This window comes from Chiloscyllium punctatum, chromosome 32 (assembly GCF_047496795.1).
Source record: "Chiloscyllium punctatum isolate Juve2018m chromosome 32, sChiPun1.3, whole genome shotgun sequence".
NCBI classification, from domain to species: Eukaryota; Metazoa; Chordata; class Chondrichthyes; order Orectolobiformes; family Hemiscylliidae; genus Chiloscyllium; species Chiloscyllium punctatum.
Window position 1 is genome coordinate 21,564,193 of NC_092770.1, and position 27,875 is coordinate 21,592,067.

Sequence of the window (27,875 nt, forward strand, 5' to 3'; positions counted from 1 at the left end):
ACTAGTCTTATTCTAATAAACATAGATATATTATTTCTGTGAACTCTTTTGTCAAAGTGTAAAAGTAAAATCCTGCCGATGCTGGAAATCTGGCATGATATCGGCCACCCTGATTTCTTTACTCCTCTCACCCTGTGTAGCCTGTCTCCTTCTGAACTTGCTGCACTCTGTTCCCTCAGCTTATTATCAAAGCTGCTAATGAGGTTACTGCAGTTGCTGTCTGACATGCTGAGCTCTATCTGGCAGAGCCTGAGAGCCAACTTTCTGTATCTTCCTTCTGTCTCCCTGATCATGACCCCACCACCGAACATCAGGCTGTTTTATCCAGGACTGGCACAGGGCTTACCCCCTCCGGAGATCCCTCCTCCCTGGTTTCCCACCTTCATAGTCTCCTAGCCCTGCACACTTCCAGCTAGTATTTCCACTCAGCATTTCTATCTCTTCCAACTTACCATCATCAGTCCCTTCAACTGTGATGATGCTGTGGCTTTAAGAGCCAGGAAGCAATTTGTGAGGCCTTGGTTTTTTTTTTAAAAGTTGGAACAACATAAGCAGCCTGAACGGGTGGGGTCAAGTTCCCACAGAACCACGGATTTTAAAGTTTAGCTCTCAGCAGTTGCTGTTGGGGTCTTGAAGAAGTGGAAGCTATTTATTTTCCATCTCTCAGTTGTAGCCAAAAGCTCGGGGGGGGGGGGGGGGGGGAAATCTCTGTCTGCTACGGGAGTTGTATGTGAAACAGTCTGTTTTCTGAATTTGCCTTTTTCCAAGGGTGGTTTATGGGATGTTACTATTTTGGAACAGTTAATCAGTAATAGTTACTATATGTACTATTCTGTTAAGTTTTCAAATAGACTTAAGTTATTCCAATTTTTCCTTTCTTCCCTACCAATCAACCCCACTGCCCCATGGCCCAACTTTTCAACTCCCCCTCCCACTCTGCCGAGAACATGCAGGTCCTGGGCCTTCTCCACCACCGCTCCCTTACCACCCAACGCCTGGAGGAAGAACGCCTCATCTTCCGCCTTGGAACACTTCAACCCCGTGGCATCAATGTAGACTTCACCAGTTTCCTCAATTCCCCTCCCCCCACCTTACCCCAGTTCCTAACTTCCAGCTCAGCACCACCCTCATGACCTGTCCCACCTGCCAAAATCTCCCTTCCCACCTATCCACTCCACCCTCCCCATTGATCTATCACCTTCATCCCCACCCCCATTCACCTACTGTACTCTATGCTCCCTCATCCACAGACCCCCCCCCCCCCCCCCCCCCCCATTTATCTCTCCACTCTGCAGGCTCCCTGCCTCCATTCCTGATGAAGGGCTTTTGCCTGAAACATCGATTTTCGTGCTCTTGGATGCTGCCTGACCTGCTGTGCTTTTCCAACACCACTCTAATCTAGACTCTGCTTTCCAGCATCTGCAGTCCTCATTTTTGACATAGAGGGTGAGCCAAGACTGAAGCTCCGAGCTGAGGACATAGAGGGTGATCCAAGACTGAAGCTCCGAGCTGGGGACACAGAGGGTGATCCAAGACTGAAGCTCCGAGCTGGGGACACAGAGGGTGATCCAAAACTGAAGCTCCGAGCTGGGGACACAGAGGGGGAGGCAAGACTGAAGCTCCGAGCTGGGGACACAGAGGGGGAGGCAAGACTGAAGCTCCGAGCTGGAGACACAGAGGGTGATCCAAGACTGAAGCCCCGAGCTGGGGACACAGAGGGGGAGCCAAGACTGAAGCTCCGAGCTGGGGACACAGAGGGTGATCCAAGACTGAAGCTCCGAGCTGGGGACACAGAGGGGGAGGCAAGACTGAAGCTCCGAGCTGGAGACACAGAGGGGGAGGCAAGACTGAAGCTCCGAGCTGGAGACACAGAGGGGGAGGCAAGACTGAAGCTCCGAGCTGGAGACACAGAGGGGGAGGCAAGACTGAAGCTCCGAGCTGGAGACACAGAGGGGGAGGCAAGACTGAAGCCCCGAGCTGGGGACACAGAGGGGGAGCCAAGACTGAAGCCCCGAGCTGGGGACACAGAGGGTGATCCCAGAGCTGGGGGGAGGGGGGGAAATGAGGAGAAGATAAACTGCAGCTTCGAGCTGAGGTCCGAGACCAGAGGAGCTGGAGGTAGAGCTCCGAGCGAAGGGGCTGTGGAGGCGAGGGAGCAGCCTCGAGACGGAGCTCCGCGGTGAGGATCCGGTGGGCGGGGGGGGGGGGGGGGGGGGAGATGGAGCGGCCTGGAGGCGGGGCTCCGGGCTGAGGGGGCGGGCTCGGTGTGGGGGATGGGGACGGGAGGCGGGCCCGCAGGGAGATGGGGAGGAGCCGGAATGGCCGGGCTGGCGGAGGCGGCGGGAGGAGCGGTGGATCCTGGAAGTGCAGCTCCGCGCTGGGACTGGCTCCTTCGCAGCCATTTTGTCCAACCACAGCCGCCTCTGCAACTAACCAACCAGGGCTCCGGCAGCGCTTCAATAAGGTTTGTCCCCGGCTCGGCCAATGATTCGCTACCGATCGCTGCAGCTTCCCGCCCGCCTGCCCGCCCGCAGCCCGCGCGACCGCCCGCCAACCAACCCCGCTCCCAGCGCCGACCCGCCTGCAGCCTCTCGGCCTGGAGCCGCACTCCGAGCCCGAGGCCTCGGCCTGTCCGCCAGCCAGCCCGCCCTGCCGCGGGGCTGCATCCCCCAGCTCCGTGTCCCCCCCCCCCCCCCGGACACGGGCAATGGGGCAGGGGCTCCCAGCGGAGGGGCCTTTGTGTGTGAATCATCACATCCCCTTCCCCCCGGGGGGGACTGCTGTGGGACACCGAGGATGGTCGGTGGTACAGACCCCCCCCCCCCCCCAAATACACTCTTCCCCAGACTCTCTTCCCCATCCCACCCCCATCCCACAACCTTCCTGGCCCCACTCTCCCATTTGTCCCCACACTCCCCTCCCCATTTGACCCCATGCTCCCCCATTTGACCCCATGCTCCCCCATTTGACCCCACACTCCCCTCTCCATTTGACCCCATGCTCCCCCATTTGACCCCACACTCCCCTCCCCATTTGTCCCCACGCTCCCCTCCCCAATTGACCCCACACTCCTCCCCTCCATTCAACCCCACACTCCCCCATTTGTCCCCACTCTCCCCATTTGACCCCACGCTCCCTTCCCCCATTTGACCCCACGCTCCCTTCCCCCATTTGACCCCACACTCCCCTCCCCATTTGTCCCCACGCTCCCCTCCCCCAATTGACCCCACACTCCTCCCCTCCATTCAACCCCACACTCCCCCATTTGTCCCCACTCTCCCCATTTGACCCCACGCTCCCTTCCCCCATTTGACCCCACACTCCCCTCCCCCATTCGACACCTACATTCCTCTACCCTATTCCCCAGATTCTCCCTTCTACCCCACTCCTTCCCCTGCCACCGTATTCTTCCCCAATACTCACTTGTCCACCATTGTCTGCTTTTCTTGCCAATATTTTGCAAACCATTTGTTATCTATAGCATAGTGGTTATAATGTTACTTCTGACTGGGAAAGAGTGTTTAGAAGTGACTTAAATTTCAAACTGTATGGCTGGTGGAAGGAGGTATCGAGCAACTACTTAATATTCAAAGTGCTGGAGAAACCTAGGTCTGGCAGCATCTGCAGGGCAATAAACTTAACGTCATGCCAGTGACTACTTTGCAACTATTCTGAAGGTTATATTTGTCTCGACATTAATTCTTGTCCAGCAATGCTGCCGTACCTATTGATCTCTCCAGCACCTAATGTTTTTGCTTCAGACTTTCAGCATCCAGAGTATTTTGCCTTTAAATAAGTTAATGGAAATGAATATGTGTGAAGACATATTAACTATTAATATTTTTGTGCTACATTTTCTCGATTAGGTTATTTAACCTGTTGTGCTGCCAGACGTTATGTATTTGTGCTTGGAAATTCCTAGATGTTTTTATTTAAATGAAATAACTCACCATAACAGGAATAATTAATTTAATTCGTGTGTCAAAAATGTAATCTATTTGATTATTGCTAACATATGAAGTGCCTTACAGGCTGGGAGTCATTTTTGAAGTACAGTCACTGTTGTAACAAGAAATACAGGGGAATAAAAACACATACAGAAACCAACTTGCACCCAGGGTACCAAATTCTTTTCTCTGCTGGTTTAAAGGCAAATATTTGTTGGGTTGTCAGCAAGAATTGTTCCTCAAAGTCGCGATGGGATCTTTTTCGGTGTACTCAAAGAGTAGTTGGGATCTTACTTTAATGTCACTTCTGAAACAACTAATCTCAAACAGTCCTGCAGTACTACACCTGGGTGTCAGCTTAGATAAAGTGCTGAAGACTCTGCTGCTGTTTGACAGGTGGGAGTGGTATCGCTGAACACCTTCAGTAGAACAGAAGGCAGTGTTTTTTGATGGATTTGCTGCATTTGTGGTTCATGTGTCTGAAAACTCAACTAAAGTTTGGTTACAGGTGTATCGAGGGTAGAGATGGAAAAACTGATCTGATGGTCTTTTGTGAATTTATATTTGCAAACATTTTGTTACAGGCTACATGATGGGGCACAAGTAGGAACTTAAATTTTATTAGTAGATTTTACAACCTCCCAGTGTTCCAAAGAGTATGAATTACTATTAACACTGTAAACTGGTCTCCGTGCTCACTCACACAATGTCCTACAACTGGCAATAATGTGAATAGGGTGGCTAATTGTTTATGGAAAAGATGGTTGAGAAGGAAATGTTCATTGGGATGGTGGGAGATCGATCTCTTGTGCTTCCTCACCCCGCCCCCCCCATCCTTCTGAATTCCAGTGAGTAGTGTCCCAACCTGTTTAATCTTTGCTCAGGAAAAACATCTCCGTACCAGGGATCTTCTGAGTGGACCTTCTCTGAACTGCCTCCAATGAAATGATATCTTCCCTTAAACAGAGGGATCAAAACTGCTCTCAGTGCTCCAGATGTGGTCTCACCCGCGCCTTGTACAGTTGCAGTAAGACTTCCCTGCTCTTGTACTCTACCCCCCCCCCCCCCCCGAGATATGGGCCAACATTCCATTATCGTTCCTTAGCTGCTGCAGCTGTGTGCTAGCTTTCTCCAACACCACCCCCCCCATTCCTTTGCTGCTTTCTGCAGCTTTTCTCCATTTAAATAATACGTTGTTCTCTTTGTTTTCCTTTCTAAAATGAACAACTTCGCCTTTTCTCACATTATACTCCATTTGCAATTTTTTTACCCACTCAAACAATCAATATTGCTCTAAACTGTTTGTGTCCCCTGGCCTTTCCACCCCTTTTTGTCTTCTGCAAATTTGGTTACAGTACTTTCACTCGCTCCAAGTCATTAATATATATTTGAAACAGTTGAGGTCTGATCCCTGTGGAACCCCACTGGTTACAGGTCACCAACCTGAAAAAGAACTCCTAATCTCCATTCACTGTTTCCTGCCGATGAGTCAATTTTCTTTCCATGCCAATATACTACCTCCAACACTTTGGGCTTTTATCATCTGACTTAATCTTGATTTTCCAATTCTCTGGTACTACTTCAGGATTCAAGAATTATTTTGGAAAATTGCAACCAATGCATCCACCATCTCAGTAGCTGTCTCTTTTAGGATTCAAGGGTGTAAGCCATCTAGGCCAGGGGACTTATCTGCCTTTAACCCCATTAGATTGTCTAGTAAGATCAATAAGGTTGTTCTATTATCGAGTTTCCTTACACTTTTAAAGTTCCTTGGTACAATATGACATTCTCACATTCTGACCCTATTATCTTCTGGTGACAATCAACCCCATTTTTCTATGCAGCTGAACCAAACCACCTTACTATTTAGTTCAAAACCCTAGTTATGCAATTCACCAGGACTCTGATCCCAACATGATGCAGGTGGAGCCTGTCCCATTAGAAGAGTTCACGTCTTCTCCAGTACCGGTGCCAATATCCCATGAATTTAAATCCATTCCTCTTACACCAATCTTTGAGCCAAGTGTTTACCTCTTTAATCTATTAACCCTGTGCCAATTAGTTCATGGCTCAGATAGTCATCTGGAGATCATTACTTTTTTGGTTCTGCTTTGTCTGATTTAGCCCCTAGCTGCTGGTATTCCCTCAGCAGAGCTTCTTTTCTCCTCCAACCTAAATCATTGGTACCCACGCGGACCACAACAACTGGATCTTCCCCTCTCTCCCCGAGGAACTCTGCAGCCCAGCTGAGAGATCCTGAACACCAGGCAGGCAGCACGGCCTTTGGGACTGCCTCCTGAAACACAGCATCTAGGTAACTCTTCACCCCTCCCTGATGTGTCAGTGTTTGAAGCTCAGACTCCAGCTCACCAACTCTGACCCGCAACCAACACTTGATCCAAATCTGGTCACTCTGAACCTCACTGGGATCCACCAACTCCCACATCACGCGAGTACAACACATCACCTGGCGTTGTCTCGATTTTATTTATTTGGTTATTAATTTATTTGTCCTACTGTTCTTTTAGTGTGTAGTCTGTAAATAATTTTTCTTATTTATCTGCAATCTGAAAGTAATAGTCCAGTCAGCAGCTGTTACTAACCAATGAACTTATGGGTTTCCTTCTTGACAAGTTAAAACTAGTTTTAGCAAGACCTCCCTATTTTTATAGTCCATTCCCTTTGAAATAAAGGTTGATGGCCTGTTTGTCTTCCTTATTACGTACTGAAGTTGCTAGAACTTTGGGATTTATGTATTAGGACGCCCAAATCCTGCTGCTTTAGCTTTTAGTTTCTTTCTCTATTTAAATAATATTCAACATCTGTATTCATCATAGAATCCCTACAATGTGGAAGCAGAACATTTGGTCCATCGAATCCACACCAACCCACCAGGACGCTTCCCCTCCCCACAAATCCCTGCAACCTCACCTCAGTGGGACTGTGGGAGGAAACTGGAGCACCTGGAGGAAACCCATGCAGACATAGGGAGAACGTGCAAATTCCACACAGACAGTAGCCTGAGGGTGGAATCAAACCCAGGTCCTGGTGCTGTGAGGCAGCAGGGCTAACCACTGAGCCACCGTGCCATCAAAGTGCATAACCTCTCATTTTCCCACAAACTGTCAAGCTTTATGCTGCTTGCTTAACTTATCTGCATCCCTCTGTAGATTCTTTGTGTCATCCTCACCACATGCCTTCCCATCTATTTTTGTCTTCTGCAAACTTGGTGATAGTGCATTCACTTTTTGCTCATCCAAGTCGTCAATATATAGCACTGATCCCTGTGGGACTCTGTTACTTACAGGTTGCTATCCTGAAAATGTCCCGGTTATTCTGCTTTCAGTTAGTCAATCCTCTATCCATGTTAATATACCACCTCCTGTTAGGTTCTTTTCCTGAGCTTTCACACACGAGATGCAATTTGCACACACTAACTTCTGCAAACAGTTAAAGTTTATTAAAGCCAGCACAAGCTAGGTGACCTCCTTTGACCCTCTTCGCAGGCATGCAAAGTCGAGTCAAAGAGGCCTTGAACAAAGAAACACATCCCCCTTATACAGGTCAGTTGGTAATGCTCACAGGCACTCTGGCCACCCCCCACCCGCCCATAACCACATGTTACCCCAGGTACAATGGTAGGATGAGATCATCCTCAGAGATAATGTAAAAGTAAATGCCCAAATCATATTATGTAGACAATTTCCTGACTCCGTGATTCCCCAAGACAATGTAGGTGTGATATGTCCTAGCTTCGGGACAGCCCTGCAAACAGGTTCTGGCTCCGCTACCTCCCTGGACAATGTAGGCGTGATATACTTCAGTTTCGGGGGATTATCACGCAAGCAAATTTGATTGGCTGGTGGATGGCTATGAAAGCATTTCTGAGTGGAAGGGACTGAATGAGAGTTTAATTTGATAATAGCAGTAGAATAGTAGTAAATGGCTGCCCAGGTGAAGTGTGGATTACAATGGATAGTCAACCACATTCCTGCATGCTGTCTGTGAGACAGAATGTCTCCCTCATCCACTTCCAGACTGTTCAGCTTCTTGGAGAAAGACAGTACAGTTTAACCCTTTAACATTACATTAATGTCCAGAGAGATAGTACAATCTAATCTTTTAACATTACACTCCAACACAATGGAGACTCATCTTATTAAGTAACCTCATGTGTGGTTCCTCATCAAACCCTTCTGAATCTTCAGTGTTAAGTCCAATTCTGGGAGATGAGTGATTTTAAACAAAAAAAAGCCTTTTTCACACACTCAGGAATGCACTGTTGCAAGTATGGCAGAAGCAGGTTCAATTGAGGTATTCAAGAGGGAATTGGATGATTATTTGGATAAAAGTGATGTGCAAGCATATGGGGAAAGAAACAGGAGATTGGCACTAGGTAACGATTTGAAGAGCTGGCGCAGACACAATGGCCAAATGACTTCCTCCGCAATAAGGTTTCTGTGACACTTCAAACTGAGTTAGAATTGATTTATGGTTTGTGATTGTCTGACATATAAATCAAACAGGAAATTTACTGTTTATCCAGACAGTGGCGAAAATGTAGAGTGGTGGAGGCAACCAGCATAGATGCACATAAAGGATGAAGAAATGGAAGGATACACACCGGGGTGTGAGGGAGGTGAAGAGGGGTGGGCAGTATGAGTAACTTGGGCAGAGTGGTCTGTTTCTGTCTTGTAAATTGGCAGAGAAATGAATCCCTGATGAAGGGCTTTTGCCCGAAACGTCGATTTTACTGCTCCTCGGGTGCTGCCTGAACTGCTGTGCTCTTCCAGCCCCACTAATCCAGAGAAATGGATCGGATGCACCTGCTTTCTTTTGCTAGTTGCAGATGACTAGCAATGCGAACCCAGCTGGAGGAGTGCCTGAATGTTGTGGCAGCTTCTCTCAGTTTTAGAAGAGCACAGGAAGTTGCTGGGGTCTTGCAATCGTGTTGTTAGAGACACTCCTGCCAAAGAAGCACTTCTGAAGATTCTACTGTTTATCATAGCGTGCTTACTACAAATAATGACTTATGTTGTTTGAGAGTTACAATTTCCTGAATTAAAGATTAATTTGCTTAACGTGAATCTGATAAAATGGCATTCATCTTGTGGAGACTTTTCATAGGTAGCATCTTAAAATATGTCCAGAGGCAAGTAGTATACTTGAGAGTTTCAGCATCAGATAAACTGAGGGACAGACAGGCTGAGTTAGGGGATTAGAATATGGCAGATGGAATGTGATATGGATTAGTAAGGTTATCCACTTTGATGGAAGGCATGGATGTACAGTATACTGCTCATGGTGAGAGATTCAGAAGTGTTACTGTTCACAGGTGGCTGGGCGTTCTTGTTCATCCATCATGGCAAACTAACCTGCAGCAAGCAGTCAGCTGAAGGAACCAGGGGACGTGGCTTCAGAATAATGACCTCACTTAGGGCTATGATGAGGCTGGATTTCTTCACTCAGAGGGTAGTCAGTGTTTGAGGTTCTCTACCCCAGAGGGTTGTGGTAATTCAGTCATTGACATAGGCTGAAAGATTTCTACATGCTAATGACATCAAAGAATATGGGAATAGCACAGGAAAATGGTGTTGACGGAGATGACCTTTCCTGATGAAGGGTTTTTGCCCGAAACGTTGATTTTCCTGCTCCTCGGATGCTGCCTGACCTGCTGTACTTTTCCAGCACCACTCTAATTTTGACTAATAATAGTGAATGCGGATGATGTAGCCATAATTCTTCCTAAAGAATTCATCATTTGAACAGGTTTTTTAAAAAACCTGTTTATTCAGGCATTATGAAGCCCTTCCAGGGCGTGTGGGGTCTTCAACCTGTGCTTTCTGGTCCAGATTTAGGAACCCCATGACTACACCACAAAAACCCCGTGAAGTCTTTGTAGGTTAGAAAACAGTTTCATAGCAATCAGTCATTCGGAAATGCTTGATATGTAGCTTCTAATGAGTAACGAGTTAAAGGGTTATGGGGAGTGTGCAGGAAAGTGGAGTTGAAGCTGAGATGGCAACATAAAATGATATTAAATGGCAGAGCAGGCTCAGGGCTGAATGACCTACTCCCAGTGATGTTCTTCTTGCTTATCAACAATTATGGTGATTTCTGTGAATGGCTACAAATTGTGTAATCACTTGACTTTTAAGAATAGATTTTTATACTTAGTTTCTAATCTAGTCAGTAGGGATAGTTTGTGCTGGATCCAAACAAAGCTTCACAAGCAATTTCCAAGCAAGTGAATTGATATATCTGACAACAATTACAGAGAAGGAAATCCCAACATTGCAGTTTGGTTGGTGTAGATGTTGATGTTTTAACATGCATGTTATTCAACTTTTATGAATCATCTTAATTTTCTGACTTTGTTCTGAAGCTGTTCTGACCAGTGCAGGGGCGCAATTAACATTTGTGTTTTTTAAAAAAGTATTTAAAATATATTGGATTCAATGTTTAACATACGAGATGTCCACTCATTTTCTTTTTTTTTAAGAACTCAACCATAACTTAGGTCTGATATTTCATCACAGACTTGGCGGGGGAGTGTTGCATTATTGGAGGTGGCATGTTTGAGGTGAAACATTAAACCAAGGCCACATTTACATTTATGTAAGGAATATACTCAATCCCATATAACTATGTGAAACGCAGGTGTTGTGGTCAATGGTCACCTTCCCCACCAAGAACAATGGCTCAGTGGTTAGCACTGCTGCCTCACAGCACCAGGGTTCAATCCCAGCCTCGGGCGATTGTATGTATGGAGTTTGTTGATAGAGTTCCGGTTGGAATGCCATGCTTCTAGGAATTCTCGTGCGTGCCTCTGTTTGGCTTGTCCTAGGATGCATGTGTTGTCCCAAAGTGGTGTCCGTCCCTATCCATATATAAGGATACTAGTGAGAACTCTATCAACAAACACATCAAGCCAGACCCCATCTCCACACCCTGAGAAAAAGAACAGGAAATGAAATCACCGGAAATGAAATCACCAACCCAAAGAAACCCAAACATATAAATAGAAAGTAGGAATTATCAGCAGTGCTTGGCCTGGAGTCCCACTGAAGATGTTACCTAGTATGGTGACGAAATGAATCTTCAAGCTCAGCGAGCAAACCTACATCCAGAACCCCAACCTGAGCAATAAATCTTCTCAAAACTCGCTCTTCATGAGAATCTCCAAATCTGTTCATTGCCTAAACTGTTAGTGTTTACAGCCTTGTATGTAACAGCTTGTTTCCAAATCTTTTCTGTTTTTATTAACATTTGTTTAATCAGTTTTCCTGGATAGTTACTGCTTCCTGTCCTACTTTGCTGTGCAATAAACTCTGTTCCTCCCACTTAAAGCATGCAGTCAGTTAAAACAAGTTTGATGCTCTTCATTCAGTAAACTTATTATAAACTCAACGATAAAATATCTACAACAAACACAAAACGCTACAGAAACTCAACAGATCTGGAGAATATATTGCTTTTATAAAATATCTGTACTTTTTAAACACACTCATTTTGAAAACCAGTTGAGCCCTGCAAATCATACAGTGAAATCATAAAGTTAAATGCATGGCGGAATGATGTGACAACACTCCAGTTTGTTTCCTGATTTGTATCTTATGCTTAGATTTGCAGCCATAAGAATATTTTAAGGATATTTACATGTTTGAAGAAGGACGAGCTGACTGACCTTGTCCCTCACCAAGATCACAGAAAAGGATGGTCTGGCCATGATCACATTACTGTTTGTGCAAATTGATAGTCATGATAACTACTTTATGACAGTGACTACACTTCCAAATTGGCTGTAAAGCATTGAGGTTTACAGGTATTGTGAAAGGTGCTATATAAATAAAATAAAGTCTTTCTATTTAATAAATTTACTCCATCGCTTGACTCTCCCAGTCATTAATAACCTGTATTTTGGGTTGTTCAAGATTATAATGGTGAGTTGTGTTGTATAAATAAGATGCACATGGATACAATGCTATTCCACAAATAAATCAGATCAAGTATTCAGCTGCATGCAGAAACCTGAGTTTATTTTATGAATCAACCGTAAAAACATTTTGGTGTAACTGTTTCTGACTCAGCAATTCTCGATATTTCAGATGGATGGTGACAGTTCCACGACAGATGCTTCACAGTTAGGAATTGCAGGTGACTACATTAGTGGAAGTCACTACGTGTTACAGTCTCATGAAGGTACGGGTTAGTGTTTTGCTACTTCATAAAGATGTGTCAAATACACTTGCATGATAGCACCTTACCCTCTCCTCCATTGTCAGCATTTTGCAGGGACCGTCCTGGTTCACTCTTCCATCACATCTATCATTTCCTTATCCCCTATCTCCACCCTCCCACATGGCAACTTCCCATGCCATCTCAGAAGTTATAACATGTGTCCTTTCACCACCTTCCTCCTCAGTGTTAGCCCCGATGCTTGTGTCTCTGCAATGAGATGTGACTCCAAGGCAAGAGTGCTTGGATTCGGTGAAAATCCATGATCTGTTGCTGTTATACAGATGTCAATGCAGTGACAGCCAGTGCCCAGGAAATTGCTTCTGTTTAAAGTCATACAGAATATAAAGTCGTGATCAGTTTACCGCAGAGGTGTATTGTTCATATAACGATGTGAGACTGAATATTTGGGAGCTGCATGTTATACTGCAGATCCACTGAACATTTTGAGGAGGAACTAATAATTTGCCCAGTGATTTAATCACAGGTGGTTAAGGTGATTTTGTTTTTAAAGTGATTTATGACCCAGCAATAGTGATAGAAGTTCTCTGTCCAGTGAATGTAGTGGGTTTGAACTAACATTAGTGCTGGAAGATTTTGTCCTGTCATCAAGAGTCATAAGTCCAAAATTCACAAATTATCCCAGTGAATCCTTTGGAACTGTAGAAAACTGGTCCTGAAGGGTAATGTGGGGAAAAAATGACATACTAATCTGTGAGAGAATGCGTTTTCAAAGGAATGGTTGGCTTGGAGTAGATGCCTTTTCAGTTTAATGACACCAAGCTCGAGCTTAAGTATTAACCGTCTTGTATACAGTGAGATGAATGAAGGCTTGTACACACATCAAATGTGTAGAAGTAAATTGAGGCCCGCGAGAGAGGTTGCAGCAGGGATTCACATCAGAGTGATACCAGGGATGAGGGAACATTGGTTTTGTACAGCAATTAAAGAAACTGGGGTTGACCCCTTTGAACAGAGAAGGTGCAGGAGAGATTTAAATTGGGGCGATCACATTGAATGATGTTGTTGGAGTAGCTGGGGGAAAACTATCTATTGACAAGAGTCAGGCTACTGACATTTGATCGAACATAATTGACAAGAAAACCAGAGGGGAGATGACAATCTGTGATGCAGTAGCATGTGATCCAGCTGAGAACTTAGAAATTCTTGGACCACTCGTAGGTTGTAAAATAGCACTCTTTTATTGTTATCAAGCCGGCTGAGAGATCAATAGAAAAAGACTAGGTTATCAATCAGATACGACCTAGAATATGCTAATAAATGATCTCTAATTCTTAGTGAAGAGGCAGCATAATTCATACCCTTACTCTGTGTATTCATATTGTTTTTTTTCCAATTCCCGCCATATAATGTTTCTAGTCTTAATTAGGTTCTCATGAGGTAATTAATACTTAGTGTTGTTTCACATATAAAAGAAACAATGCTATTAATATGGTGTTATTTGCATGACTGAGATAATACTTAGATTATAATCAGTATTACGTTATAGTGACTGTCTGGGAAACAGACAGATACTTGATTATGCCAAGATTCATGCGTTCCTTATTCCATTCTCATCATCACTATGTTTAGCCATTTTAAAAGGCAAGTTGTTATTGCAAAAAGGAGACTTAGAAAATGGAGGACTTTAGCTGTTATTTCTCCAATACTTTATCATTCCCTCCTCTTGACCATTTCATGATCAACTGGGCCACTTCTAAAGTTTACGACAAATGCAGCCAAATGCAACATTTGAATGCAAGAATGCAGGTGATTTACACTAAGTAACGTAGAACCAAAATGTTAAAAATACCCCCAATATTCCCAAAGAGGTCCTTAGATAGCCACCATCCTGTAATACTGTTGAATTCTTCAAAATCTATATCTCTGAGTTTCTGAACCTCTTGAGTAATGTCTGGAGAGATCAGTGACACTGGCGGATCTATCAGGAATAAAGGTACAACATTCCTTTCCTACAAAGGCACAAACGCCGCCCTCCTTAGCTAGTAGAAAGTCCAAGGCCAAACGATTCTGAAGGGCTACCGTCCTGATCGCGACCACTTCAGCATGGTATTCGTCAGGGCATTTGCAGTATCATTGGCGACAATTTCCAGTATTGTTCTTAATCCGCCTAATTTGGTGCCCTTTAGTTAAAGCCAATGGGGAAAACCATCCCAATAAATGTGAGATAGGCAGGGAGGTACCTCTTGGTCTTCGGAGGTGAAGGCAACCTGTCTAAAACACGATTAAGGGGAACCACATACCCAATATAATATGATCCCCACCAGTTTGAGGGGAACCACATATAGCCTTTGAGTCTGCAAATAAAATAGGTGCTGTTATAGGTGGTAATACTTCATCGCAGCTGAAAAGGTAACGGAAGGAGATTCAACAGAATCCTTCAAAATGGAGCAGCGTGTGTACATGAAAAGGAAAATATTTCAGAAAACTGGGAAACAGCAAAGGAGCGGAGCTAATTGGATAGCTCATTTAAGGATTCGATGAGATGTCTGGCTCAGTTTCCAGTGCACCTTTTTGCTGTGAAGCTTGTTTTGATTATTTTTTGCGGAATTCTGTAATAATCTGTTTTATTGCAGGAGACGCTGATGAGGGGCTTGGTGACCATGATGACACAAATGGCTCCAAAGAGTCCTACAGGGAACAAGACATCTATCTTCCGATTGCCAATGTTGCCCGGATAATGAAATCAGCCGTACCTGCAACAGGGAAGGTAGTGCATAAACTTTATTGCTTGACGCTAAAACTCTCGAGTAAGCCCTTCCTGTAAACATCCTACTTATTTCCTGTTGCTCTTGTTTGGGTTAAAGCAAAACAGCTGTAAATTTGAATAGACTGAAGATTAAAATTAACGAACTGCAATGGAAATAGCAAGAATGGTCCAGTTATTGCATTGTATTGTGTAGCAGAATACTTCTGTTAGAGTAAAACATTGTATCCTCAATCTTGCTCTGAACAACATCATGAAGGTCATAACTTGCATGTCACCTGATCATCTTGAGATAACTGGAAGTGCTGATGATTAAAGCTTTGATCAGTGAGATTTCAACGAGAATATTTCCAACCGAGCAAATTGTACTTCAGAGTACTTCACTGTTTGTGATGTTCCTCACACAACCAACAAGTTAATTTTTGTTTCAATGATAATTTTCAAATTGAATTCATACCCATTGTCATTTGCTTGTAAATCCCATCAGACAGCATTTAAGGAGCCTCATTTCTGATGAAGGGTTCCTGACTGAAATGTCGATTCTCTTGCTCCTCAGCTGCTGCCTGACCTGCGCTTTTCCAGCACCACACTCTTGACTCTGATCTCCAGCATCTGCAATCCTCACTTTCTCGTAGCATTTAAAATATTCTGAGAGTAAAAGCAACAGTTGAATGCAAATTGCTCAGAAACAATTTTCTTACAACGGATAAAAGCTGTAGTTACTTTCCAGTTTCCATGGATCTGTCTCAGGCACACTCCTTCCTTTCTTATCTGCCATGAGTCAGGGACAACATCACATCAGAGAAAAAGCATACAATATGGTGAAAATGAGTGAGAAGCCAGATGGTTGGGAAGCCTTTTAAAAGCCAGCAGAGGGAGTTGATGAAATGACAGTAAGATAGCTTATGTAAAAAGATTTCACTGTTTTATAAAAAATATATAAACGTCTAAGAGAGAGAGAGAGAGAGAGAGGCAAGAGTCAATACTAGACTGCTGGAAAGTAAGGCTGGAGAAGTAGTAATGAGGAGCAAAGAAGTAGCAAAGGAACTAAATAGGTACCTTGCATTGTTCTTCATGGTGGAAGGCACCAGCACAAGATAGTCAGAGCAGAAGTGAGCATAATGGCCACCACTAAGGTGGCAATTAGGAATTTGAAAGGTCTGAAGGTGCATAAATCACATTGACCAGATGGATTACACCCTAAGTTTCTGAAAGAGATAACTGAGATTGCCGAGGTATTGGTGATGATTTTTCAGGAATTGTGAGTCAGGAAGGGTGCCAGAGGACTGTCAAATGGCTAAAGGAAACAGCCCTCTTGAGGGAGGCAGAAGATGGGAAACTATAGGCCAGTTAACTTGACCTTGGCCATTGGTAAGATTTGAGAGTCCACAATTAAGGATGAAATTTGGAAGTGCGTGGCAAAATAGGGTTGAATCAGCATGGCTTTCTCAAAGGGGAGGATGATACACTTTGGTAGGAAGATAGAGTTGTAGATATTTTGTAGGCCTGGATGGACTGGACATGATGTTTCCACGTGTAGGAGAGACTAGAACCCAAGGGCATTACCTCCATGAAGGGATGACCCTTTCGAACTGAGATGAGGAAGAATTTCTTCAGCCAGACGGTGGTTAATCTATAGAACTCAGTGCCACTGAAGGCTGTGGAGAGCAAATCATTGAGTGTATTTCAGACAGAGATAGATAGGTTCTTGATTGGTAAGGGGATTAATGGTTACAGGGAGAAGACAGGAGAATGGGGTTGAGATAAATATCAGATGTGGCAAAGCAGACTCAGTGGGCCAAATGGCCAAGCTCTGCTCCTATATCTACAGTTTTATGGTCATCCACCTCCTGCTCACTGACATTATTGAAAAGCCAATTTTCACGTGTGGATGACCTTCAGATCTCGGCCTGTTTCTGCCCCCTCACGCTGTTCCTGAATTATCCTTGTGATGTTACATTCATTTGATGCCTTGGAAAGATCGCAACTTCTTTAAGCTCAATGTCCTAAAGACTAAAGTCTTTGTCATTCATTCCAAATGCTGTGATAGTGATTCCTTCCCTTTCCCCATTCCCAGTTAAAAATCACACAACACCAGGTTATAGTCCAACAGATTTAACTGGAAGCACTAGCTTTTGGAGTGCTGCTCCTTCATCAGGTGGTTGTGGAGTACACAATTGTAAGACACAGAATTTATAGCAAAGCATTTAGCAGCGCTCCAAAAGCTAGTGCTTCCAATTAAACCTGTTGGACTATAACCTGTGTTGTGTCATTTTTAACTTTGTACACCCCAGTCCAACACCGGCATCTCCAAATCATGACTCCTATTCCCAGTGACTGTCTCAAACATTGTAACTGTGATATCCCACTCATCCTTGGGAATCTCGTCAGACCATGGACTGTCACCACAATAGAGCTTCTTTACATTGTTTGTTTCACATAATGTCGGAACATAAGAATTAGGAGTGGGAGTAGGCAATTCAGCCCTTCGAACCTGTTCCATCATTTAGCATGATCACCATTGATATCCTGGTCTCAATTCCACATTCCCACCTTATCCCGACTACTCTTCATTCTGCTTTTCATCAGAAGTCTGTCTCTTTCTTTCTTGAATCTGTTGATTGATTCTGTCCGGTACAGTGATTTCCACAGATTCACAACCCACTGAGAGAAGTAGTTTCTCCTCACCTCAGATTTGAACCTAATCCCTCTCGCTGTATATCAATGATGTCTTGTTCAAGACTGTCCCATGTGAGGAACCATCTGTTCAATGTCTACCTTATCAGTTCCCTTTAGCATTTTAAATTCCTCAATCAGAACCCCCTCATTCTTCTGAACTCTAGCGAATACAAACCCGGGATCTTCAACTGCTCCTTGTATGGCAGCCCTTTTATCCCTGGAATCAACCCGGTGAACCACCTCCAAACCGCCTCCAGTGCCATCACATCCTTCAAGCATAGAGACCAAACCTAGACACAGTATTCCAGATGTCATCTCACCAACACCTTTATATAATTGTAGCAACACTTCTTTACTTTTATAATCCAGTCCTTTTGCAATAAATGCTAGGATTATATTTGCCTTTCTCATTACATGCTGCTCCCATGTGTCCATTTTTTGCCTCCAATTTAAATAGTAATTTGCCCTTTTAGTATTCCTTCAATTCACATTAATTTCAACAAGAATCTCTTGCAAACACTTCGCTACACTACATTCATTGCTACCCACCTAACTTCTTTCAAATACTCCTTGGTTTCACGGTTGGATTATGCTTTGGTGTCTCCTACCTCTGCAGTCCCAATGCATTAGTCTTTCCTAAAACAGTCCATTCCTTTCATTCTAGCCTGCAAATGGATTTCTTCACCTGCCTTTGTCCCTTTAGTGGCCAGAATGCATTCTCTGGTGTTCTTTCCTTGAACATCACCTTTTAAAAAAAACTTTCAACAAGCTTCCCAACGTCCTTCCTAACCCCTGCCTTCCTGATTTGGCGTTTGATTTCCTTCTGATTTTTGAAGCACAGTGGGTCATTAGAGTCATAGAGACGTACAATAAGGGAACAGACCCTTTGGTCCAACCCGTCAATGCCTACCAGATATCCCAACCCAATCTAGTCCCATCTGCCAGCACCTGGCCCATATCCCTCCAAACCCTTCCTATTCATATACCCATCCAAATGCCTCTTAAATGTTGCAATTGTACCAGCCTCCACCACTTCCTCTGGCAGCTCCTTCCATATACATACCACCCTCTGCATGAAAAAGTTGCCCCTTAGGTCTCTTTTATATCTTTCCCCTCTCACCCTAAACCTATGCCCTCTAGTTCTGGACTCCCCGACCCCAGAGAAAAGACTTTGCCTATTTACCCTATCCACAAGGTCTCAATGTTTAAAGCATAACATCAATCCAAGCTGTTGCAAAATAAAATATAGCATAAATAAAACTAATAACAGTGTTATTCTTGGAAGATCCATGGACTCTGTTTTTTACATTCAAAAATAATCATCTTCAAAGGGGCATCTCTTGATGAAATATGAACAATGCAAGAATTAATTGTGCTAGTTAGATTGATGTGCACTCTCTGTCTGCAGCAATACTAGAAGCTAGTAAGTGCATTTCAACTTGGGGTTAGTTTGTTGATGAATTGAAGTGGCAATTCTCCCTTGCTGACACCTCTACTGACATTGGGTACCTTCCCTGACTGGGATTGTATCTTTGCATTTATGTGACACCAGTGTGATCCAAACGCAATTAAGCATTTTTGAAGTGCAGTCGCTATTACTATCGGCAAACCATGGGGTAGATAATTTGTACACGGCAAGCTCCCATGAAGGACTGTTCTGTTCTGTTCTGTTACTCTGTACAGCTGTAAGGTATGATTTGCCTGGATAGCATGCAAAACAATACTTTTAACTGTATCTCAGTACATGTAACAATCATAAATCAAACCAAATCGGATGAATGAGCAAGTTGTTGATTTCTGTAAGCCGAGATGCCAGGAGAATTCTCTCTCTGTCTCTGAAAGTTTTTGTGGTAGATTTGCTTGAATAGGGAGTGGAGTCTCAATTTGACATCTCCAACAATCTCTTGATGTGAATTATGCTTTGAACACAAAGGGGAAACTGCTCTGAAACAGAAAAGATTATTATTTGGACTAGAGTTATTCAGTGCATTGTACTTTCATCATTCATAAAGAAAGCACTTACTCTCTTTTGCACATCCTTCCTTCAATCTAGTTCAAAGCACTTCAAAGCCAATAAAATCCTATGAAGTTATTCTAGAGATCGTGACTTCCTGTGCTTGACTGAACTATACATTACAGACATTTTATAAAAAGCATTGATGTGAAGTTGCAGTGTCACTGTCTCTCAGTATTCCTAACGAAGTTGTCTTTGACTAGATCGCTAAAGATGCAAAAGAATGCGTTCAAGAGTGCGTGAGTGAGTTTATCAGCTTTATAACGTCTGAGGCTAGTGAGCGATGTCATCAAGAGAAACGCAAAACCATCAACGGCGAAGATATCCTTTTTGCCATGTCTACACTAGGCTTCGATAGTTACGTGGAACCTTTAAAACTCTACCTGCAAAAGTTCAGAGAGGTGAAACTGCTTTCACTTTTGCATTACATAGAAAGGGAGTATCAAGTAGTCGTGTCCATTGTTGGTTTGCTGGTAAATAATTAGCTTCTCTGCATTTGATTTCCGAGGAAGCGGGCTACTACACTCCTCATGGAGTGTTTGTGCTATCAGCCTACAAAAGAAAAATATGCTTCCTTCTGATTTTATCAACCTGGTAGTGAGCTGCCTGCTCTAAACTGTCATGATCAACCCATCTGAAATGAGCTGTGTAGGAAGCACAAACACAGACCCATGGTCCTTCAGTCCATCACTGTGGCACCTCACTGATTGAACGTGTCCAAAAATTCTCCTATACTCGTTTTTTTGTTTCTCTTGTGGCCTCACTCCTCTCCAATCTCGGCTGGGCCCCTTGTGCATCGCCTGGTTATAATTGTTCCATCATTGGCAGCCATGCCATCAGCTGTCTGGGTCCTTGTGTTCTAGATTTCTCCTCCTAAACCTCTGGCTCTCTCTTCTCCTTCAACAAAGTCCTGAAAACTGAACTTTTTGACTAAGTTTTGGGATCACATGTCTAATCTCTCTCTACCTGGATCAGTGTTAAGTGTTGCTCTGTAGCACTACTGTGAAGCGCCTTGGGATGTTTTAACCACATTAAAGGTGCTATATAAATGCAAGTTGTTGTGAAGAGAGTACCGAACCCTTGCTAGCACACTTTTAGAAAGTAAACCTTTTTTTTTTACCAATTGCATTTTTCATTAAAATAAAAATTAAAACTGAATTGAATTGTGCAGGCAATGAAGGGGGAGAAAGGATTAAACACATCAACAGGTGGAGGCACAGATGGCCTGGGCGAGGAGCTCACAGAAGAAACTTTCTGTAAGTGCTGCATTTGACCATTGAGTTCTTCTTATTAAAACAAACTTTTATTCTACACTATCTATTGGAACAAGGAGGAACTGGAATAAATTATTTCAAACAAAGATTGGTCACTTCAGAAGGCCACCTTAATGACAAAGTACCGACAATCTTGCTGTCTAACCCATCTGTGTTGCTATTATTCAACTTGCATTATACAGTAACTTTAACAGAAAATGCATTTGGAAAGTAATTGGAGAGATGGAGGAAGAGAGGAAACCTGATCGAGGTGAACAAAATAATGAGTGGAATAGATAAAGTCAATAGCCAGAGACTTTTCCCCAGGGCAGGATTGACTGGTACGAGGAGTCATAGTTTGAAGATATTAGGGGAAGGTATAAAGGAGGCATCAGAGGTAGGTTCTTCATGCAGAGAGTTGTGAATGCATGGAATGCGTTGCCAGCTGTGGTGGTGGAAGCGAAGTCATTGGGGACATTTAAGCGACTGCTGGACATGCACATGGATAGCAGTGAGTTGAGGGGTGCGTAGGTCAAGGTACTACATTTTACATTAGGATTAAACCTCGGCACAACATCGTGGGCCAAAGGGCCTGTTCTGTGCTGTACTTTTCTATGTTCTAAACGATGCAGGTTTCAACAAGTGATGTTGAAGAGCTTGTGAGGTTTGCAAAGAGTGGGACCTAGATAGATGAATGGACAAGTGATAGTCCAGGGGCATAAGGGCAGGTTTGACAAGATATTCATCAGGTGAAGGAGATGATTATTTCTCCAAACTTGTCCTATATTCTTCGTGGAGATTTTATGCAGGTGCAGACCAGGTTGTTGGATGTCAAAGGATCTGGACTCCTAACCTTCCTTGAAGTAATGACAACTGGATTTACCAGGGACTGCTTCCACTTCTAATGGACAGTAGTGAGAATAGTGATTTGTCTTTAAAGCTGTTGGAAAATTGGGACATAAAGTGATTCTGCGATTTACTTCTGCCCTTTACAGTGCAATCTCTAGTTTTACCTAATTATTAAATGACTTCAGCATAGAAAGTGGTCCTTCAGCCCATCATGACTGGCATTTTGCAAGAGCAGCTCAGTTGGTCCCAGTGTTTCACTTTGCCCCATCACCTCCATTTTTCTCCCCCATCAGATAGTTATCACCATGCCCTTTTCAAAGCCGTGGTTGAATCTGCTGCAACTGCAGTCTCAGGCAGTGCATTCCCAGATCTAACCACGAGCTGCTTATAAAGCATGTTTCCTTTTTTGCTAATCTCCTTAAATCTGCAGCCTCTGGTTTTTGACCCTTCCAGCAACAGTTCCTCTACTATCCAGATCCTTCATTTTAAACTGGTCCTTCAGATTGCCCCTCAGTCTCCTCTCCCTGAAGGACGAAAACTGCATTCAATTGTCAGACATTCCTCATCTGTTAAATTTTAAATCAAGGGTATAAGGTTGGGGGGGGGGTGGGGGGTGGGGGGGTGAAATTAATTTAAAAAGTACTGTTAATCAACCATGCTACCGAAAATACTTTGCTTTCGGTTCCTGATTTCCAAGCTTCAGTTGACATTAAGCATGAGATGGTTGTAAAATATGGTGAGATGTGGCTCATACATAAGCTAAGTGACTTGCACAGAGGTCTTGGGGCAAATGACCAGTTTCTGTGCTGTAAGCTTCATGTTATGGGCGGCACGGTGGCACAGTGGTTAGCACTGCTGCCTCACAGCACCAGAGATCCGGTTCAATTCCCGCCTCAGGCGACTGTCTGTGTTGAGTTTGCACATTCTCCCCGTGTCTGTGTGGGTTTCCTCCGGGTGCTCCGGTTTCCTCCCACAGTCTAAAAATGTGCAGGTTAGTTGAATTGGCCATGCTAAATTGCCCGTAGTGTTAGGTAAGGGGTAAATGTAGGGGAATAGTTCGTGGTGGGTTGTGCTTCGGTGGGTCGGTGTGGACTTGTTGGGCCGAAGGGCCTGTTTCCACACTGTAAGTAATCTAATCTAATCTAATGTTATATGATGTTCTTCTGGTCAGGAACATGTTCCACTGAACATTTTTTTAAAATTCCAAGGTGTCTGTTACGCAGCTATAGTTTCTTAGAAACTTTTATCTGAAATCTTTGTTTCATAGTTTCTTAGAATATTTTATCTTAAATTTATGTTTTAGTTTCTTAGAAAAGTTTATTGAAATTTTTGTTTTCTAAAAGTTTCTAAATATCGTAAAGTACCTCCTGAGTTTGTGGTGTAGCCTCTGCTTGAAGGGTCTCCTGTAGATTGCAGGTTCTGAATATTAAATTCTGGGAGAGAATTGCTCGATCTAGTGTGTGCTTTTGTTTAACGCACAATATTAATTTCAGTTTGGCTGCTAAAAAAACAAATGCACTTTTCAGAATTTTTCATACATTTCTTATTGCTATCAACAGCTAATCAGTTGACAACAGGATTAATCACTACAGATGGTCCACCACAAAACGTTATGGTTTATACCACATCTTATCAACAGGTGAGTGCTCCTCTCTTCAATACTCAAACTTATTTTAATGCAGCAGTAATGGCTATTTGTAGTTTACAACATTGTTCCTCATTTACTTGGTCTGATTTATTCTCTTTAAATCATGGAGTTAAATCATAGAATCATCCAGTACAAAAAGGCAGTCATTTGGCCCATGGTGTATGTACTGGCTCTCTGAAAGAATTGACCAGTCAGTCCCACCACCCACCTTCCCTTTCCCCAGCAAACACTTCTCTTGAATTTCTCTTGTGCCGTTCACCAGTTCATGAAATTGCAAAGGGATTTATGGCCACTGGTATACTCTTGAAATAAAGTCACAATAGTAGAAAATGCAGCAGCCAGTTTACACACAACAAGATGATAATGACCAGTTGGCGTTTTTGTCAGGACACTGGAGAGTGATCTACTGCTCATCGATTTAGTTTGACATCCTCATGCTAATATGTCCTTTGAAAGAATCTTATCTGACAGTACTGCAATAGGCATGTCAGCCTAGATACTGTGCAGAAACCAACTATTTTCTGACGTGAAAGTGCTCTCATTGAACCATTATGTTCTTTAAGTATATGAATGTACGTTTTAAAGTAAATGCAGTTTGTGGCTTGATAGCAAACGACCGAAGCCTATCAAGGTTAAAATTGCAGAATGAGGGGTCATACTTAAGGATGCAAGGTTTGCCATTTAGGACTGAAATGAGGAGAAATTTCTTCATCCAGAGAGAGGTGAACCTGAGGAATTCTTTACAACAGAAAGTGGTTGAGGCCAAAATGTTGAATGTTTTCAAGAAGGAAATCGATGTAGTTTTTAGGGCTGAACGGATCAAAGGGTAGGAGAGAGCAGGAGCAGGGGATTGGGTTAGATGATGAGTCAAGATCATATTGAATGACAGAGAAGGTTTGTAGTGCTGAATGGCCTACTCTTACTTCTATTTTCTCTCTAAATCTACAGAGTTGTTGACGTGACTATAATTTTAAAAAAAGTTTGTGATTTGTAAGCACCCACCAGCTAATTGGTAAGGCAGGCAGTAAATGCAGTTTATGTAGTTATCTATGAAAGTTGTAGGTCCAGGGTCTGGTCTGGTGTGTGCCCTACTGTCACTCATTGCAGTGGGTGGAGTTTCAGTGAGTTGCTTTATTTTTTTATCCCTGATTAAGGGAGAGTCTGAACCTCCAGGGGGTGTGTCTGGAGGCATGAGGTCTTTGCGAAATGCAGTAAAAACTTAGAACTGTCATTCTCCCACCCTATAATTAAAAGATGTTGAGGCTGGGGATTAAAGAGATTTTGTAAGGGAAGGGTATTGAGGGATATAGTGCTGGGGCAGATTAATGGAATAGAGGTACAGACAAGCTGTGAGCTAATTGAATATTGGTTGATAGCCAGCAATTTTTAACTCCTAGTTAAAATTAAATTTCTCCCATTGTTCTCATCATGACTTCTGAAGAAATTTAGAACACAGTTTAATTTTGTTTTCCAAAATTTGGTTCTTTTAATCTAATTTTCATGACCATCATTGTTGTTAGAAATCTGTATCTCTTCCACTTCAGATATTAGTGTTTGAAAAGGTAAGAATATGGAGTGTAAAGAGAAAAGATAGATTAATGTCTTTTCCGTGGAGGAAACTAAAGGAAGGTTTCACTTTTACACATCAACCCTGTGTGTGCTGATCTGTGACTTTCAGTGAAGCAGTTTTAAATTCCTCAGCCTTATTTTCAAATCCATCCAGGACCTTACCCCTCTTCTTGAATTTCCTTCAGTCCCACAATTCTCTGAGATACCTTTGCCCCCACTAATGTTGACCTCTTGAGCATTGAGAGCCTTTGTCATAGTCTGAAAGCTTCCCAATCAGACTTGTTACCATTTCTATCCGATGTATAAGCCTATAATACTTTATAAAGTCTTTAAACCCCATTCCCCGGACACCACCTAATTTCTGCATCTCTTCAAACCTACATCTTTGACCAAGCATTTAGATATTTGCCCTGGTTGCTCATTATATGACTCATTGTCAAATGTTGTTGAAGCACATTGGGGTGATTAAAGGCACTATATAAATACAAGTTGCTGTTGTCTGACCCAATGTGTTTCTCCGTATTTTTGATTTTGCTTCAGGCTTTCTAGCACTGTTTACTGGATGTTTACTCTGTTTGAATTCAGTTCAGTTTTACAATTGCCTGTTTGCGAGCTTTCATTTTTAAAATAAGCCATTTGTTTGAAACTCTGTTCTTAGTGGAACTGACTGACTCCCCTTTGGTTCTGGCAGATTTCAGGCGTACAGCCCATACAGTTCTCCTGATGGCAACCACTGATGACTTAGAAACATATCAATCTCCTTGATAACAAGATAACTGGCTGAAAGAAAGGAAAAAAGAATTGGAAAAGATGAGAGCAGTTGAATGGCTGGCTGACCGAAGAGGATGATCTCTAGCTGCTCTTGTATTATATTCTTCTGAATAGTTGTAGATGCTTTGACAGGTTCCTGGGGTGTGACCAAGAAATCCAGTTTCTGACCCCACCTGAAGGATCATTTCTTATTTACCAGTTTTTAAAAACTGAATCTTTATAATGTATCACAGTTACAAAGTACTTTTGTTTTGTACAAGAGTTGTTGGGTTTTGTGTGGATACATGCAGGAAGCTGATGTCATTGGCCGCTGTGTGTCTGATTTATTACTGTCAGAACTTACTGGGCAGTATCTTATTTTCATATTGAATCATGTTGCTCCTTTTGTAATTCAGATAAGTAATTTCACTAGATGTACCCTTTTAATAAAACAGGTGTATAATAAATTGTTTTTGAGAGTACAGAAGCTGGTGTTTCTGTCCCACACAATTCACAGGTTGGAGCTCGCTCTGTGTAATTGGTTTGTTCAGCACAATTTGAAGTGAATTTCTCACGCCCCCCCTTCCAACTAAAAGTGGCTATCTCATGGTGATTTATAATGCTGCATTTGCAGATTTGCTCTGAGTGCAAACATTCAAAAACAGTCAATTGTAGCTGATAAAGTTATGGATGTGTAAGATTAAATTGGTTTATAAAGTAGATGGAAATGGTAATAAATCTCAGGATTGGGAAGCTTTTAGACTATGACAAAGGAGCAAGAAACTTGAGCAAGACTAGAATATGAATGCAATTTAGCAAAACATGGACTGCAAAAGCTTCTGCAGGTAAAAAGAAATGTAAAATGTTTCAATGTTTAAAAAAGAAATATTTGGCTATGATGAGTTCTGTAACTCAGAGGACTGTGGAGGATTTTTGAGATTGCTAAAATGTTGTGTATAATGTAAAGGGTTATGGCAACATTGTGCGTAAAAGGAAGTGTCTGATCAGCCATGATTGTATTCAGTGACAAAGTAGGATTGTCTGGCCTGTACCTATGTTCTTATTCAAAAATTGAATGTGAGGGATATAATTGAACATTCAGATGTATAATATCAAGCAGTGTCAGTAGATGATTTATGAAGACTAAATCACGCTGAACAAATCTAATACAGCTCTTGAAGAGGTAACAGGCAGCATTGATAAAAGAGAGCTAGAAGATTTGGATTTCCAAAAGGTACTGCACACAAGGCCAGATAAGAGCCATGGTGTTGGGGTTGTATGTTCACATGGATAGGGGATTGTCTAACTAAGAGAGTTGGGATAACGGGACATATTCAGGATGTAACTAGTGGAATGCCATAGGGATTGGTGCTGGGACTGATTAATTTTATTGACCTGGAAGTGAACGTACCATCGCCAAGTCTGAAGATGACACACTAATATGGGAATGCAAAAACTCTCAGGGCTCTAAACAGGTTTAAGTGAGTGGGCAAACACTTGACAGGTGGAATGTAATTTTCAAAAATTAGGTTATGCCTTTGGCAGAAAGCATAGAGGAGCTGAAAGTTATTTAGATGGAGAAATTCTCCAGAAAGCTACAACAGAAAAGAGTTTGAGCATCCTGAAGTGAATCACTTAAAACCAGCATCCACATTCAGTGGATAATAGGGAAGACAAATGTACTGTTGGGCTTTATTTCAAAGGAGATGAAGTATTAAAATAAGATTTTGCAAAACCACACAAGGCACTAATCAGACCATACTTGGAATACGTGAACAGTTCTGGTCCCCTTATTCAAGGAAGGATATACTGGCCTTGGATGCGGTCTAGAGGATGTTCATTGGATTGATTGCAGAAATTGAGAGGGTTGGGCCTAGAGTTTAGAAAAATGAGTGAAGATCTTATTGAAGCAGAGAGGATAGGGCATTTGACAAAGTGGATACAAGAGGTTGTTTTCTGTTGTGGGATTGTCTGAGTAAGGAGTAGTCTATTTAATACAGAGTGGAGGGTTTGTTTTTCCTTTGAGGATTGTGAATGTGACAATTCCTTACCTATCAAGCCTGAAGTAGACAGTGGAATTTTAATCAGGGAACCAAGATAAAGCAGAAAAATGGAATTGAGAATGATCAGATCAACCATGGTCTCGTTGAATGGCACAGCAGACTCAATGGGCCAAATGGCTTACTTCTGTTCTTGTGTT

General features: G+C 42.8%; 1 protein-coding gene across 4 annotated transcripts; it reads left to right on the plus strand.

The window, feature by feature from the left end:
• Positions 1-2,158: 2,158 nt before the first annotated feature.
• On the plus strand, positions 2,159-26,162 carry LOC140457977 (nuclear transcription factor Y subunit beta-like). 4 transcript variants are annotated; one of them, XM_072551874.1, is made up of 7 exons: positions 2,159-2,179; positions 12,056-12,149; positions 14,783-14,916; positions 19,810-20,007; positions 20,778-20,862; positions 23,268-23,347; positions 25,617-26,162. In XM_072551874.1, the coding sequence occupies exons 2-7, from the start codon at positions 12,056-12,058 to the stop codon at positions 25,647-25,649; spliced, it is 624 nt and encodes a 207-aa protein (XP_072407975.1). In that variant the 5' UTR covers positions 2,159-2,179; the 3' UTR covers positions 25,650-26,162. The 4 variants fall into 4 exon arrangements, with proteins under 4 accessions (XP_072407975.1, XP_072407973.1, XP_072407976.1 ...); XM_072551872.1 differs by lacking the exon at positions 2,159-2,179 and adding an exon at positions 2,312-2,464; XM_072551873.1 differs by lacking the exon at positions 2,159-2,179 and adding an exon at positions 3,543-3,565.
• Positions 26,163-27,875: the final 1,713 nt, after the last annotated feature.